At 43.0% G+C, this 17,836-nt stretch overlaps 1 protein-coding gene across 1 annotated transcript in view; it reads right to left on the bottom strand.

The window, feature by feature from the left end:
- CFAP299 (cilia and flagella associated protein 299) overlaps nucleotides 1-17,836 on the bottom strand; it is a 230,819-nt gene that overhangs the window by 22,764 nt on the left and 190,219 nt on the right. The window contains exon 4 of the mRNA XM_049814874.1: nucleotides 5,004-5,146. Within this exon, the coding sequence (XP_049670831.1) occupies nucleotides 5,004-5,146 (143 nt within the window). The remainder of the gene's footprint in view (nucleotides 1-5,003; nucleotides 5,147-17,836) is intronic.

Here is a 17,836-nt window from a genome sequence, read left to right as displayed (position 1 = left end):
TGTTTTCTCAACGCTTAATTCTTTCACGCTGCAATATTACTAGCAGTATGGCAATCCCTGCAAATTAGGGGGTGGAGTCTGTCTAATCCTCTCCAAGACTGGAGATTGCACATTTTGCAAACTCAGAAGTTTTTACCTTTTTCCTGAAATGAAGCTTACACTTAACTTGTGGTCTACATCCATAAGCATCCAATCGTTAGAGACGCTAACAAGCTTCTGATCTGCAGGCATTCAACACTACCGAGAAGCTGACTTCTCTCACATTAGATGGGGTAGCTAGCGAGTGACACGCCAAACGGATGTCGAATGGGGTCTGCAGATGTACACCAAGAGCAAGCTATGGAAGGGTTTCCCTTTCGGAGCCAACTGAAGTAAACACACCACCAGGGCGACGGCAGAAAGGGCTAAAAGTGGAACTTTCAACACATGGTCAACCTCCTGTTGTGTTTGCAAAAAAACCCCTCCCAATCAACAAAACAGGAAACACCAAAACAAACACAGCCTGTTTTCCTCCGACACCCGTTCAGCATCCTGCTCCCTGAAAGCAGGTCCACAGTAACAGGTGTCACCAAGTACAGGCTTATGCTGCCTGTTATAGGTGACCTGCTCCTACCTCTAGCTGCTGTAATCAATTAATTTACAGGCAGTCACAGACCATGCCCTGGCTAGGGAAAAACAGTTTCCAGAGGCTGGATTCTGGGATTAACCACAACCTCTGCATGTGGGTCACTGCTGCCTCGCTGCTCCCAGGGCACAGCTGGGGCGCAGCTGGAGTTCAATTTGGCTCCTGCCGCCTGCTCTTCAAGGGAAGAGAAGTTCTCTGCACATCTTCCGCTGGGCACAGTGGGACTGCCCGTGCCGCAAAGTGTGAAAACGCAACTTATTCCTTCTCAGCTCTTGCCTGGGTAGGCAGGGTAGGAGCCGCACTCTTCTGTCAATTGCTCTCAAATCTGCAGGGTACAGGGTACGGCAGGGAAGGGAGAAGTTGCCTCTTGCCCCGTGCTTGGGAACGTGCCGCTGGCCATGATTTGGCCTACAGGTCTTTGCAGATTAACAGATGGTATCTTAGAATATACCTGACAATAAAATGGGAGGGAATTCCAACCCCAGTTAATGAATGACTGCCAAATGCTGCACCCACTTGCAGCCACAACAGACCACAGCTGAACTACTAGAGGAGAAGGGCAGAATCTGATGGGATGGTTCTTGCCAATAACAAAGAACAACACGCCGTGTCTGAAAGCACCCGTGTGTCACGAGGCACTTCTATCGCGGACGAGGTGCATCACCACAAAGCCCTGAATGCTGGACCTCCCATGCTCAGACTGATGCGTGCTGGGGCCAAAACCAAACGAATTTCACTGCTGATGCGATAAGTAAGTGACTTCAGACCTTTAATTAGTTCAGGGGAAAATCTAGGACCCGTGTTCTACAGTAAATGGCTCCTTACCTGGCTCTGCTTTAGAAAAGAATGCGCTCGCTAGTAAGAAGAAATGAAAACACTGCAACCACAAGCCAAGCGTGAGGATAAAATGCTACAGTATACAATATCAAATATGCCGAATCTAGCACGCTGCTACAGAAAACTAATGAAAACCCAGGGCAGGAGTTCACACAGAACTGAAATAGCACAATACTACTGCAAGACATTCGTTTCATCCTCCTTCATTAGGAGAGGTGCTCAAAGTACGGCTGATCAGACAGAAGGCAGCCCAAACTTCGCCTTTTGCTGTGCTGCTTCATTCGCAGAACTTTTTTGGTATGGTTCCATTGAGTGAACATTCTCCATTTTCTTTGAACAAATTGTATTACACTTGTTTCTCATCAGATTACATAAATTAGCTGAGAGGGTATGGATTCAATTACAGTCCAGATTCCAGACCTCTTAAGAACTGACTGTCTAACACATTCCTTTCATTTAATAAACTGGAACCAAATGAGTATTATATCATATAAATAATACTCCCTCGATAGGGCAATGCAATAAAATGGCAAATATACTCAGAGGAACCGCGTAGATCAAATACAAGAGCCTCTGATATTACCCACCGGACTTAAAGTATGAATATCACATAAACCTAAATTGTTCATTACTTTTACTTTGCATTGTGAACAAGAATCTGATTCAGAGGGTACTTAAGACCAAGTTTAGTATCTTCTGACACCTTCAGACAGCTAAGGAAAAAATGCGTTGCAGCAAAGTATGGATTTCCATATTTAAAAGATTATTTGATAGCTCTGCACAAGATACCAACCTCTCCTGCAAAATCCAAGATTTACAATCTCCCAAGGAACTAAGAGTAAATACAACCAAGAGTAAGGGCTTTGTAAAGCTCTGAGTGAGGCAGTTTCCCAAACTGACTTGTTCTTAAAGAAGGCAGCATTTTGGAACAACTTAAACTGATATGACAACTTTTAGGAACAGCTGCTTTTGACAAAAATAGCCAGTCTTTCAGCCCAAGAAGTAGATATGCCATCCATAGTCAGACGTTTTTATACCTGCCTAAACGTGTAAGTATCTAGAGAAGAAAAATGTGATGAAAAGACTTAGATTCAGAGCTCGACAAGAGATTCAAAGCTGAGGGCACAAAATTACACATACAGTCAAATTATCCCCATTCACAAACAGCATTCTTGACACATTTTGAAGAAGCTGGGTAGAAAACAAAGAGGCAGAGGAACAATGCTGCCAAGATGAAGAATGACCGTTACCTGTAAGAAAATTCTTTTTAGACTACTGAAGAATGGCTGAAGACACGTTTTGATGACAGGCTATGTAATTACAACTTGTCTAATCCTAAAGCTGTATTTAACCTGGCATGCAACTACGAATACAGGATCCAGCAGGTGAAGTTCAAATTTAAGACTCCAACCAAGAAACAGGATGTTTTTATCTACTCAATAAAAAGGTTTTCAGGGGACACGGTAAGTTCTCTGCCAGCGAGAATCCTTATATCAGTACAGTACTAGCCAAGCCTTTCCTCCTGGGCTGCTTCATGCCTGTCCTCTATCTGTCCAACGGCATTCTCGACGATAAGCATGAGAGACAGCGCGAATGAAACGCACCGCTCTGAAAACACCTAACTGATGCAAAATGGGGTGTCCGACAATTCCAGTGGACCACGACATACATAAATGTCATTAGAGATTTTCTGTGCAGAGATGGGGCTTTTAGGAAAAAGCAGTTTGTATACGCGACACATCAAGAACCGCACCATTTAACATAAAGCGAAGGCTTTTTCTTTAGTCAATGTACAATGCGCTAAAACTTCAAGATATATAGGTATAATCAGATATAGATTTATATATCTGTATATGAACCTCATTAAGTACAGTGCATACATTCACACATATATATAAATAAAACAAAGTAGCTTTAATGGCACTGCGTATGCTTTACCTTAACTTCCCTTTATGTTCAGCTGGAAAGTTCAAATGCAGTTTTGCATGGGTTACATTCTAATTATAAAACCCCATATATAAGTAACAGTCTACCCCCCGCGCCACCCTTTTTTTTTTTTTTAACAAACAGGTTAAATAAAATACCACCTGAAGCTATATGCTGCCACTAGAAAGAATGAACATAGTGAGCCATGCATGAAGATTGCAGTGTACCCTGGTTTTGACAGAAGGGAGGGAAAAAGAGGGTAAGCATACAGTAAATGAGACTTTTTCAAGTCAGAATAACCAGGACTAAGGACACCTACTGGATACAACAGTGACACGTCTTATTGGATATGACAACAATGATTTAAAAAGGCTTATTTATGAGTCACTAACAAAATCCTAATAGTAGAAAGAACGTAATATGCAAAGCAGATGCAATATTATGTTCACTCCTGTTCTTAATTCAGTCATAAACAGCAACTGTCTGTTCATCCCTGTGATTTAAAAGCGAAAAATCAGGATTTTTGCTTCCCATGCTCAGGTAGTGCTGAGAGATTTCAGTATCTCTGCCTTATTACTGACATCTGCTGTCCCGTGAACGAATAACACAAAACCTTCACCGGCCCACTTGTCCCCTCCAACACTCTTTCCTGCTTTCTCGCTCCATGACACATATCAGAGTTTGACTGAAGAGTATTTGCATCCAATTGTGTTACAGAAAGCCACTCTCAGAAAATTGAGAAAATGCATTAAACTCCTTTATACTGGACACCTCTTCACCAGGAGACAGTAACTGCGCATGACAGTGCAGCTAGCTGTCGACAGTTCTTACCTTCTAACACGTGGGAAGACAAGACTCTCATCATGATTCACAACACCACTCCACTGAAAGTTTTACCATCTCTTCCCCCATGTCTAACAGCACCTGCCTGCTGGATCACATACTGCTTCAGTGCTAAGCATGGTCCCAGGCCTCAGTCAGACTGCAAGCTTTGCTGCACCAAGCCTTTTCAACTTAGCCTCCGCCAAGAGAAGTGCACAAACATCTCTCATACGTCTGTCTCCGGGCTCTCGTGCCCAGGATGTACGTTAAGGAAAACACATTCTTCAGTGAGAAAGCTCATCGGTGATGTTTCTCGTCATTCACAGGTAGCACACCATCTTATTTGCCACTGGAAGACCCCTGCGGGAGGCCCAATTTCAAAGCAAAGCATCCTCCCGTGGACTCTGTGGAGAGAGCAGGCAAAGCTGGAGATGTTCTGGTGATCGCTCACTACACCTATGTGGCCTGTGCCATCTCCAGAAGCGTGCTCTAGAGAGCATCACTCCAGAAGTGATCATGCGTGATCGAAGCACATCGCTATTTATGGACTCCTCAGGGTAACAAGAGATGCAGAGACAGGCGACAGTTGTAACATCCTGCTTAAGTTTTATGCTCTGCACTAAGTAAATTTGACAGCGACCCTTCTTAAAAGCGTTCTCCACAACTAGTTCTGATCATGGTGTTTGCTTTTCAGTGAAAAATGCTTTCATAAGCTATTTTCCTACTCAAAACCATTTAAATCTTTCTTTATATATTGCCTAAATACAAATAAATGAAAAGTCAAAATAAATACCTCAGATCAGTGCTCTGAGGGAAAAGTCTTTTCTTCCCACTGAAGTAGGCTTCAAAATCATCTGTTGTCAGTCTGTGGGCATAGTCGATGTATGCAGACACCTCCTGGCGACGAGAATTTCGGTCACGAATGAAGATGATGGACTGGAAAACACAAAGGCAGCCACAAATGAAGAACAGAAAAAAACATACGTGCACAGAGTTCCATATAAAAATGCGTTTAGAGAGTATAGGAACATTTTCAGCTTCACCTGGGCCAGGCTTCTGTTAGAAATTAAGACACTTAACTTATGGCTTATTACAGCATATTCTTAACACAAGCTTGGCAGCATTGCAGTAAAAATAAATACAAATGCAGTGTCACACAACATGCCCTCATGTATTCCCCACGTCTCCTGCTGCCACTTCGAAAGGGTTTTCCCACAGGTCCTGGGCCGTATCCGCCAGCCCCACGCACACAATCCTAAAGCAGTCTAATGCCATTGGATACCTATTTTTAAGCAAGGATGGTTTTGTTTGGCTATTCTACAACGCTACTGTCCACGCACTAATTACTGGACCAAAGTAGGAAGGGTGAAAAAAGTTATTTTATTTGGGATGCACCTCTACAGCCAAAGCAAAACTTACTCAGTTTAACATTCACAGCAGATATTTAGCTTTTCAGAAAGACGACAGACCAGAAACTGCTTACCATACACCCCTCTATTCTGTGCTGTAACCAGAGAACAGAGCAGACTTCACCAGCCCTCTCTCTTGCAAGACAACCCCTGTACTGTTTCATTCCTAACAGCTAATGAGTTCTAGAGCAAAAATCTGGTAATGTAAATACAAGTGAACAAACAGAAAACAAAATACGTACCCAGAAATAAAGCTGACTAAAGCAGGGTGGCTACAAGTAGGAGAACCGATTACCTGTCCAGCTGCTGCACCTCCTTTTGTCAGTGCTGATTTGAAGGTGGTGCAGAGGCACCTGGAGGACAGCGACACATTCAGCAGCGGTTCCAGCTGAGAGAGATTACGTTCTGCCTTAGGGTTGAGATGCGCGTCACAGACAAAGGCGCCAATGGGATGGCTTTCTATAACCGCTTGTTGCTGGGAAGCCCCGTTTCCCATTTACTCTCTACTCCTCTGTTCCTTTACCTTTTATTTGCTTTATCTTCCAACTGAACAGAGAATAGGTTGGTGGAAGGCAATTCTTTTTCACACACTACCGCAACACAAAAAGCAAAAAGAACTGGTAGGATGAGTGTGGACTTGCAAGACAGAAGGGTTCTTGCATCCCAAGATCCACATAAGAAAAACTAACACTGAGTGTAGAGGTTATCAGGTAGGTGAGGTATAACAGTATTTGTTAGCTGTACACGTGTTTGTTTTTACTCAACTGAAAAGAAGTTGATATTTCTTTTTTGAATGTGGGGGAAATGGAAACAATACCACATGGAACTCTTTCAAAAAACATTTATTATTTTAACAGCAGCAGATTTCTAGAGTGTAATGGTTTATCTGGCAAGCCTCTGTTATACTTAAGACATGTTTCCTTTTCCAATTTCACATTTAATTCCATCAAAACATGTGTTGCTCATTTTGCAATTCTGTACCATCAACGTTGTTGATAGGAAGAGTCAGAAGAATCTCCTGTACTACATCTGACCATATTGAAATACATGTCTCCTCCCTATCCCCAGCACCTTAACGTTTTGAACAACTGGTTTATGTGTCTGGAGAGCCAGGTAAGGGCAGATATGAGGCAATGAGAAAAATAAGGTTGTCCCCAGCACACAGCAAGGTAACTGTACGCTGTACCTACGTTGAAATACAAGACGAGGTGCACATCAGGCATGTGGAAAGGGGATTCACCATCCTTCAGCAAAGCTAATTTTAAATGAATGCCTTGACTTGCGCAGTATGATCCAATCGTTTTAAAAAGCTGGCAGATATTATTTGCAACATTAAACAGACAGCTACCTTTCAAGGCTCTTCTGCTTATAAAATTAATCTCCTAAAATAATGTTCACACATTATCAGCTATAAAGCAACACGGAATTACAGGCGAGCAGAGATACTACCATCAAAACTGCTTTACGAACTCTAAGAGAGCAACCAGAATACCTAAACAAAAACGTTCTGTGTTAAAGGTATGCTTTTGAGGACTCCTCCTCAAAACCAGAGGCCTTTGATCCTTCTCATCTCTCAACACTGTTTCCCTTCTTTTCTCATCCCTGATTCACTTCTAACCACCTATAAGCATTCATTCATTAAACTATGAATCAGCTTGAATTTTCTTAAGTTATTCTAAACTCTTTAATTGTCACACCTTTTTATAAAACAGACTTGCAAAAATTTGCACTCTTTCCTCCCAAAACGATAAAGCTCCTGATTAAAAAGTAACTGAAAGACAAAATAAAAATACCATAAAACTCACAAACAGGAAAATCTCCTAAAAGCTTCTTCAGTACTCTTACAATTTGTCTCTAACACAACAAATTCTGTGAGTTTTCAGGAACTTACATAGCAAAAGGTGAAAAAGCTTTAATTTAAGACGGGGTTTGAAAGCTACGCTTACATATAGCTTTCGGGCCTACCAACTGAACCTATTGACAACGGGGGTAAATTGACTTACAATTACTACAATTTAGAGCAAAGTAGAACAGAACAGAACAAAATAGAACAGTTCAGTTGGAAGAGACCTAAAATGACCATCTAGCAACACGCAGTTCCTTTTCTCACTTTTCTGGTCAGTCGCTAGAGGCACACAAAAGTGGGGTTGCATGAAGGACTGAGGAATTCTCGTAGTTTCAGTGGAGTAAATACCAGCAACGATGCTGCCTTCAGCACTGGCATGCAGAGGTGCAAGTTCGCTAAAAGCCATGGAGTTGTGCCTCATAGTTTCAGCCATAAATTTGGCCCATAAAAGCCCATGCATCCCCACAGCAAACAACCGGTGGTACCAATGCTTTTGAGAGTCCCGCAGGGAACTCGTCTCTCTTGGCTGGAGATGAACCCCATACTTTGCTGGTCAGGAAATGCATACAAGGACATGTTCCTTAGCTATGTGCAAGACACAAACCAATGGATTCAGAAAGCCTTAGCTGCATGACTCACCCCAGAGAACAAGTGATACGTATTTTTCTCCTGAAGTTCAGATACGTCTCAAAAACGTGGCCTCTGCACTTGGGAGTGAGGTCAGATGTCACACTCCTTCCAGTACTGATGCAGGAGAAGGCAGTGAGAGCGGCGTGCTTAAGGCCAGTGGTCCGAGGAGTGTTAGCAGGTGAGAGGACGGCTACTGGAAATGCTTTGAGAGCAGATTCTTACCAGCTACAGTTTTACCGAATTCACAGCCCGCACATCCAAGTTCAAGTAAGTTATACGAAAAAAGGTCTAAGTCTTTCACAGGTAGCACAAAGGAAGATTTAAGCCCACAGAGAAGGGAGATGTGGTATTTCTAGGGGATGAATATAAATATCTCTATATACTTACATTTATATTTATTTATATAAATAAAATTTATTTATTTATATAAATATAAATTCCTCCATGGGGGAGAGGCTGAGGCAGTGGATAAAGTTCAAGGTCAGTAAACCACCATTTGGAACAGAGTAGCATCCTACATTTCGCCACTCATCTTTCTCACTTCCATCTCCAGTGATATGTTTTTACAGTAGACAAATATTGTGGGATGCCAATGCTCTGATTACTCCGAAACCATTTGTAGCTGCTGCTTCCTATAGACAAAAGCAGAACATTTATAAGGAGCTGCACTTGCTGATGCTATATACAGGGGCACGTTCTTCAGGAGCGTATGTATGTGATCCTTGGAAAAGACTAATACCAACCTGTCACACTTTAAACCAGATGAAAGAAACCCAACAAACCACTATGAATAACCAACTCATCCAGACATTTATTGATCTTCTCTAACTACACAGAATACTTGTACGATTCTATTGCCATCACTGTGTGCCTTTTAATGCGCAGCCCTACCAGAGCATTCCAGTAAGTGTGTTTCTCCCACTCACTGATCATCGAAATCAAGTAAAATTCACAATGGCTTCACCTAGCCCAAAATCAGGTCCTATGCTATCAGTTAGAAACACTGGAAATAGGACAGTTAAACAGGGACAAACATAGAAAGAAGATCAATTTCTGAGTACTTCCAGCACAGGCAGAAACTTGAAGCACTGAGGCGTTTGATTTTGAGTTCAATGCTTGCATGGTTTTTTTCCCCCAAATACCAGAGGTTCAGTTAATTTGGATTATATTTGGGGAATTTTTCCGTACCAAACCTAAACTACAAAACTTTTGCAAGATGTACACCATGGTACACACTGCTTCCTATAAATCCATGTATTGACAAATATTTTATGTACCAGGAGGGCCTTCTCATTCATGGTACACACCTGATCAATCATGAAGATCCACTCCAGCCTCCTGCACACACTTCTAATTTTAATAGCAACCTGAGAGCTGTCTCATCAGACTCATTCAAACCAACGAAACAAAAGCGTGTGATCTCTGTGTTGTGCTTCGAAACCATGAAAGAAAGAAAGGAAAGCCAGAAAAGCTGTTCAGGCAGGAAAAATACAAACACAGCTTTCCTTTCGCCATCATTTGTAAACACTGCAGGCTTGATTCTCACATATATTAATGCCATTATATTCAGTTGAGGGGCTACAAAAGGATTTTAGAAAAGACACAAATTACATTTGCCTCCTGCTCGCATTTTGCTTATACATCGCTAGCATTAGGCTGAGTAAGAGTCCAGCCCAGGACTGCTTTGGCTATTGAGTTTTCCCAGGTTTTGAAGCATGTTCTTCAAGCTGTGCTTCAAAAGCTACTAAAATCATCTCCTTAAAAGGCAGGATTGTGCAGCCACAAAGGCCTTCCACCATTATCTTAAAAGGAAACAAACTATTCTGTGCACAATTTCCACGTGATACCTGAGAAAATATTGTCTATGTTGGGGTCTAGTTCCATTTGCGAACTTTTAAGTTGTAAGAAAAAAAACAAACACCACCTGCCAATGAGTCACTCCTATGTATGTTACTTCATGCATTGGAACATGTTTCCTAAAATTGCTTTTGACTTCCAACAAGACCTTACCACGGACACCTAAATGCCAGGACTTGCCCATCATTTGGAGTATATTTGTACACATCATAAAACAGGTTCAACGTTGATCAAAGACAGAAGACCTGGTTCCACTGACACTAGTGAGCATTGATCAGACTTGCTAGGTTGGAGGACAACTTGTTTGCATTTTTTCCTATTTTGGTAACATTACCAGAAAGAATTACGTTCCTCACATTAAGTTAAATCTGGCTCTTTGAAATATTCCACACCCGAAGGACCATTTCTTTCTGGTTAGAGCACTAGGGTGGAACCAAGAGACCTGCCAAACACATCACTCCTCCGTGCCCTGCTCTTCTCTTGGAGGAATCAGTACGAGTATCTGCCCTGCACTGCCGTAGTGTGGGGTTAGTCCGACCTGTGATCTTAGCCTGCTGCTGAGTAATGCTGCTTAGGAAAAGAAAAGCTATTGATACAGATTAGCCTTCTGAGAAAGACGTCAAGATTTGTGATCATTCCCACGTAACACAAGGCTGCCTTCATTTTTTTCGTAAGGTGATGCTGCAAATGAGCTCTCCAGGGCTCAGACCTCTTCTCTATGCTAGCAGTACAGCAAGGGCTAACATTGTTTCTAAGACCAATTAATATCCCTGGGTGGGGGAAAAACAACAGGTACTTTTTAGGGATTAAAAGGTATGGGTGTCAATTATCTTAAGAAAACTTGTAGCTCACCCGAAACCCTTGCCTTTCCTCTATCCTCAGAGCAGAGCATTCCTTCTGTGAAAGAAAACTTTTTAATACGGGCTTTTCTTTCAGCACTTCCTCAGCACAGTTTGTGGGCATGTCCTAGGCACTAATTACAACCATTTTATAACTGCATCCAAGGACTTCACTGGACTGGGACCTACGAGATAGCAAATGAACTGGAGCATGCCGTGATGCAGCTTTCTATGAAACTATTGCAATGCAGATGAGTTTAAGTGCAGCATAGCTGGAGAAAGAGAATATATGGGAGTATAAAGAGACCAGCCCTGCTGTCTGGTGAAACAGTCTCATAATGAGAGTCTTTTAATAGCATGCCAAACTGAAGGTAGATGACGGGAAAGTAAAGACAGACAATATTTAGGAGTGAATTACTAATTCACTGAGGAAGCTCTTTTCATGTGGACAATATCACAGGTGGGGACCCAGGGGAACAAGCACAATTAGGCCAAAAGGGACAGGTGTAAAATACATTACCAGTTGAAATATATTTTTAATGAGTAGCAATTTATTTTTGTTGCCTCGTGTTTGGCCTTATTTGCCACCTGCAGATCACGTTACATCTAATAGAAATACCAATGGGCAACAGTAGTCAGAGAGAGGACCTCACCTCTCTATCTTTAAACCAGATGCTATTACCATTTCTGCTTTGCAGGTAGGAATAACTTGCTGACCTATTCTCTTGGGTAGCTGGGAGTGAAAGCAGCATAAAATATGGGCTTACAGGTTGGGATTTTACCTTCTGCACAATCTGATTTTGGGTGAAGGGAGCAGAGTACAGCAGAAATGTGTTGTCCTTTTAGCAGACAGATTGAACCAGCACTAAAGCAAGCCTAGTACGCGCTCTGTGCGTCCCGTATTTTCATCTGGGCAGGATGCCATTTTCATACCATTCTCTTATTTGTACTAACTTTGAAACGTTTCTAAAACTTGTAATATATCTGAAATTACTTCAGTTTCCTTCTTCTATGCTCAGAAATGCCAAGTGGGCTTTTGAAAAACACATATCTTTCACCTACCTGTTACTGTACGAAAGAAGAAAACCCAAGGACTTTGAGAATAAGAGATCACAGCAGCCTTTACTCTGCTTTCTTCTCATCTACTCAAAATAAGCAGGATGTGGTCTAAAGGTAGATGCAAATTTAAAAAAAAAAAAAAAAAAAAAAAAAAAGAGATCCTTATGCACACTCACACAAACATAAAATTTGTTTGCCTTGGTTATTTTTCCTTACTTATAGTATCTTCAAGCTCTGACCTTAGGAGTTAAGATAGCATCTCTATATACTTTCCCTGTTCAGCACCTAAATGCTGGATTCCATCCCCAGAGAGCACTGCCTGATGCTAACGTGGGACACCAGAGCATGCAGAAGTGCTCTTCGATATTTTATTTAGTTAGCAGAAACACAGAGACAAAAACTGTGTTGTAATATAAAGCAGTTATGTGCTGTACCTTGTACCAAACGGTAAAACTGTTCAGTGGTTCACAGAGACCTAGTTCACGCTGCTGTTGCAGGAAGAGCACTGAGGGCAGTCCACGCAGCTGCTAGAATTATTACTCAAGGCCCAACACCTTAGTTGTCAGATAAGATGCAGGTTTCACCGGGGTAAGCGGAAGACTGCTGTGCTGAAGGAAGGAGTTCAGGGCTTTTGTTAGGGACTGTCTGCATTCTGTACTTTTATGTGCCAGGCAAAGGGCATCAGATGCAGCATTCAGGGGACATTTTTGAGGCCGAGGCACCTCAGAAAGATCCTGAGAGCGAGGCTGCTCTCACCTGCCAAGTACTGCCAAGTCTAGATTCAACCCTAACTCTGCTGCGCACAGCCTGTACCATTGTTTGGGTTAAGAGAAGCAGCCAACTTATTAGAATAATTTAAATAGGCAACTGAGATACAGACGACATGTTTCTCTGTCACTGGGGCCAAATTCTTTGAGAAGTCAACTGTGTGCACCCACTCTTTTCATCCGTCCAGACAGTCACCTTCACAGTTATGCCCCGAGAGCAGCCCCCCACTATTGAGACTGCAGAGCCTTTGCACGAACAGCCCGAGGAAGCGCAGCCCAGCTGCTGCACTGCCTGCAGTGACAGTCCTCAGGGCCAGCCGTGCCGTAGCACCCTGCAGCAGCAGCTGGGGTGCGAGTCATAGGTCCACAATAGAGTTTGCCTTGTTTAAGAGTTCCCTGTGTTCCCCTGGTGTGGTTCTGGGCATATTTCAGAAACACAGGCACTGAGATGCATACATGCACAATAACCTAACTAAGCTTTTTTCAACCTGGGAACCAGCATTTGCGGGAAAGAACGGCTGGCCAAGAAGCAGATGTTCTAGCTTTCAACTCTTCAGGGAAAAAAAAAAAGAAAACAAAAAAGAAAAGAAGAAAAAAAGATCTGGTTACCCTTCAGAAGAAGAAATGTTTGCTACGTATGTGAAACATGTGCTTCCCAGTCCCTTACTGTTAAGTGTTCGGCAGCTGCTCGGACTGGAAGAAGCTCTGCGGACTGTGAATTTGCTTATCTATGTAAACAGGGTGTTGCCTCAGTTTGAAAACAATATTCTGGCTGAGAAGAGCCTGCTGAGAGTGTGAGTTTAGATTAATTCTGTTAGCATTAAGAAAAAGGAGCTTATTAAAAACAGAAATGCACATAGAACCAAAAATTTGCTCAGACAGACATAAGAAGTCACCCTTAGCAGCAAGGAGGTAGCCATGGCCTTTGGGTTCGGCTAATGTGGAACAAGCCAAGTTTTCCTGGCAGAAGAGCGTGCAGTCTCTGGGTTGATGACAGATAGTTACTGCAAGTAATGGTCTGAGCAGAATGAAGGGACGTAAGGAGGAAAGCAGCAGACATATAAAAGCAGTTGTCTGTATGAAAGGAAAAGTTGGGGAGAGAAGGAAAACAACAAGAAAGGAAAGAAGAAAAAAAAACCAAAACTAAAAAGAAAATCCAGTGCAGGACTCCCCCATGCCACTTGAATTTAAGTGTAGGACTGGGGAGAGGGAGGGTGCTTTTTAATTAAGACCTATCAAAAAAGAGAAGTGCAGATGCTACCTGAAACCTTTTGGGGAAGCGACCTTTTCTTTAAAGCTACCCAAGAACTATAAACCTTTTAGTAAATTCAGAAACACAAAGCCAAAACCAAAAATTAACTCAGTAAATTAAGAGAGAAAGCTGAGGGAAGAACACCCAAGAACATCCAGAAGAGCTGCCATCTCAGCCTGTTTATGCTCTCTCCAATCAATAAAATTTTTTTGAACCACCAGCTCCGCTAAGGTGCTGGCTGACAGCGCGACTGCACCACAGTAGGATATCATATATCACCATATCATGGCTACCATGATCCCATACGAATTGAAATTAAAACAGGGGGTTTCTAGCTGCTCAGGATGACGCTTCATGCCCCCTACAGAAACTTAGTTCCTGTGTGCTTCTTCCAAATCCCTCTGCCAAGTCCCAGCATACAATTTTTCCATGGCATCCAGCCGAGAGGCAGGATGAAGGATTTAGGGGATGTGGGGTCATTGTAGCTCCCTGTTGTGGGGAGACCGGGGAAAAAATGGAGGCTGAGTGCCTACTCCAATGCTACAGCCACGGATGGCCTTGCATGGTAAAAGAGACTTGAAAGAAGAGGGAAAACTTCACAAAAAGGATCCTTTGTTGACCAAAACCTTCCATGACATTTCATTCTTTTAAAAAAGCATCCCTGAAACTTATTTTGTTAAAACAAACTGCCTTGCAGGTAAGTCCCTAGTGAAATCTACTGAGATTCCTGCAGGGTTTCACCATTTTCTCAGTATCTGTCCCATTGCTGAGCTCTGTTTGCATTAAACTTTCACCAGTTCTTGTTTTCCTCAGCTACATGTCTTTTTTTTTTTTTTTTTTTTTTTCCCTTGGCATTTCAGTGCCAACATTAGTTTAGCTCTGAAATAAACCAGAAGGAAAAAAGCACCACTAGCTTCTCCTCTCATTTCACTTCAAATACATCAGCTCGGAGCATGTTTGATAGCCACATTATTTTACTGTCAGTAGCAAGTCAGTGGTTCTTGCATGTCAACAAATACATATACACACATGTACTCCAAATGATCATTGCAGCTGATGCTCTGTCATAATAGTAACTTCGATACGAAACTTCAAGCATCCCCAGCAAAAAGAAATAGTCTCGACTCAAAAATCACTGGAAGGAAAGCTGACGCAAGTTTTCTTGAAGACGTGCAAGAAAAAGCGTCCTTACTCCTATGCCTGAAAGAAGCCCAGATGGAAATCCTCCTGAGCACACAGTGACAGCGGGCAGTAAAACCCACTTGCCTGGACTGCTCCAGCCCCCACTGTGCTGCAGGGAGCCAAGGGGCAGGAAGAGATGTTGTTATTAGGACACAAGGCTGTGCAGGAGACCATCAAAAGCCACAGCAAGAGCTAGAGATGCTGAGATAACCCCATCACAGGCAAGCAACAGGTTTGGCAAGGGCCCTGGGCTACTTGTTTTTGACAGCAACGCCAATTTCTGCAGCTTCTAAGCGAATAGAAGTAGCCAAGTCTGGCTGAATGAGAAGGGAAAGACATCTTTTCCTGCATCGAGACTACCGTGGCCACACAACACGTTCATTTACACCAGAGAAACTATCTTGTTCTGTACCCTGTCTACATGAAAACCCAGAGAACTGTACACTAACAATAAGCACATCCTACCAAGTCTTTACGAGCTCCAGTTCTATGGTCCACCTGTAAGAAGGACACATGAAGGCAAAACACCACTTGTCAAAGGGGATTTGCTGGCTGATGGTAAAGGCAGTGGTCTGATCCTGGGAAAGCTCTGTCCTTGGGTCACAAAAACAGAAAACCAGACTAAAGTCCACCAAAATCTGTTCCTGTCCTGTTAGATAAACTAGCAAAAGATTTCAGCCTGGAAAGTATGTGAGAAGAAATGCAGCCTTTTTTTTCCAAGAAGCTAAACTTTCAAAAGTCCATAAATATTGCTTAAGGGTTTTGGGGTGGGGGTTTTTTCAGCTCGCTCTCCTATACCTGCTCCATCAGAAGGGCATCGAAGTATTTTCCCTGGCAAACACCTAATTTATGAATAAATAAGTAGTGAGGCATGAGAAACTAGAATAATAAGAGTATGCCTTAAAGTCAGTGAAAGGGACTGCTCAAAGCCTGCCCAAATATTGTACCAACTGGATTTCCAGAATAAGCCTGACCCCCAGACAACAGCAGCGCTGCACAGAGGCCTCCTGTATTCACATCTTGGTCATCCTTGTAACTCCTCTGACAGAAGGAAAAAAAAATTTTTTTTCTCTTAATTGCCCAAGAAACCTTTCGGGGCCCCAGACCTGTCCTGCTTGACTTTCTCTCCGACCGCGTGTGTCTGGGCAGACACCCAGCCAGGAGAAGTCTCCCCATAGCACCCGGTCCCACGGGTCTGCGGGATGAACAATCCCCCAGTGTTTGGCATGCTGCAGGTGTCTCGGGGTGTCAGCTGCCTGCTATTTATTATTGGTTTGCTGTGTACAGGGAGGCAGGCCAGGCCATCACTAACAACTCTGTGCAAAATGGGTCACGGAAAGGAAAATAAAGCCTGTGCAGCAGGAACCTTTAGGGGATGGGGTTTTGCTGGCAAGGCTGGCCTTGTTCCTCTTTAGGTGCTACTTAAAAATTGCTACTTGTTTGACTTGGAAGCGACTTCGCATAGCTGGGGTTGTGCGAGGCATGCATTGCAGGGAAACCAGCTGGAGGCAGGTGTGCTGCTTTCTTATTTCAGGTCGTACTGGAGGAACACTTCCTCTGCCCAGTTCTGAGAGGTTTTCTTTTTAGAAGTCTGTTTATATAATTTGTTTTCCAGTGGAGAAAAATCACTGTAAAAATAGTAAAGGATTCATTTGCATATCTTTGAACTTGGGAGGTGTTGTTTTGGTTTTTTGTTTTTGTTTGACAGGAAAAAAAAGAGAAAAGACCTCTTACGTGGAAAAATATAAGCAAATACTTTTCCAAATTCCAAATCTTTTCCTCTTTTCCACTGACCTAAGAATAAAACACGATCCGTGCTGGCCCTTCAGTGCTGATAATGGTTGCAGAACCTCTTGCAGTTACATTTTTTCTTGGGGGGATTATAAAATGGGACTCACATGTAGCTTTGGGATTAGATAAATAGCTCAACTTCAGCAAACCAGATGTCCCTAAAGCCGCTGTTTAAGACATGGCTGAGGGAGCATGCTGGCAGTGCAAACAGCGTGCAGGCACTCTGGTCACAGGCCTGGGGACTGCAGCTGAGGGAAGGTCACACAGACAGGCTGTCAAAAACAGCCTGGGAAATTAAATGAGGAAAACAGATCTCCCTGCTTGCACTGCTGGATAAGCAGAGGCACCCTGACCCAGGCACCGCACGGGGCTCTGGCTGGGTGTGCACAACCCAGCGGAGCGACCTGAGCATCTTCCCCTGGATTGGGGCTTTGTCTCACAAGACGTGGAGTCCATCTTGGCCAGCAAATCTACAAAACTCAGCATTATTTTGTTCTCAACAGACATAACCTATGCTTACCCCAGGATGTCCCACTGCCTTGGCAAACATGATGTTTTGACAACCTACAGCTCCAGTCATCAAGGAAAACCACAGGGCCAGGGCTAGTCTGGACTCTTCTGCTCTCAGGCAACAACCCCCCAGAGCGATTTACTTTCAGAGACTCTGTTACGTAGAAAAGTCCTCCCCTAAGGAGATACATATACACAATTCACTAGGATACCAGAATGTCCTTATTTTGTACCAGACTACCTAGCTGAACGGGAATCAACGAACACCTTAATAAAGCAACAAGTTGCATAGAATTTAACAGCCTTCCTCTTGAACGGCAAGGACTGAAATGAATACATCACCCCCCGTGCTCCAGGGTCATCTTTACTTCCATAATAACAACTTCAAGGCAGTGATTCTGCTGACACAAGCAAGTGTTTGCTTTTCTGAGGCCTCACCTTACTACTCCTTGGTCTTCTGGGCAGCTGGAAAACTAGCTGTGTT

This window comes from Accipiter gentilis, chromosome 12, assembly GCF_929443795.1.
Source record: "Accipiter gentilis chromosome 12, bAccGen1.1, whole genome shotgun sequence".
Classification (NCBI taxonomy): domain Eukaryota; kingdom Metazoa; phylum Chordata; class Aves; order Accipitriformes; family Accipitridae; genus Astur; species Astur gentilis.
The sequence above is the reverse complement of the archived record's forward strand: the minus strand, read 5'-3'. Positions and strand labels throughout refer to the sequence as shown.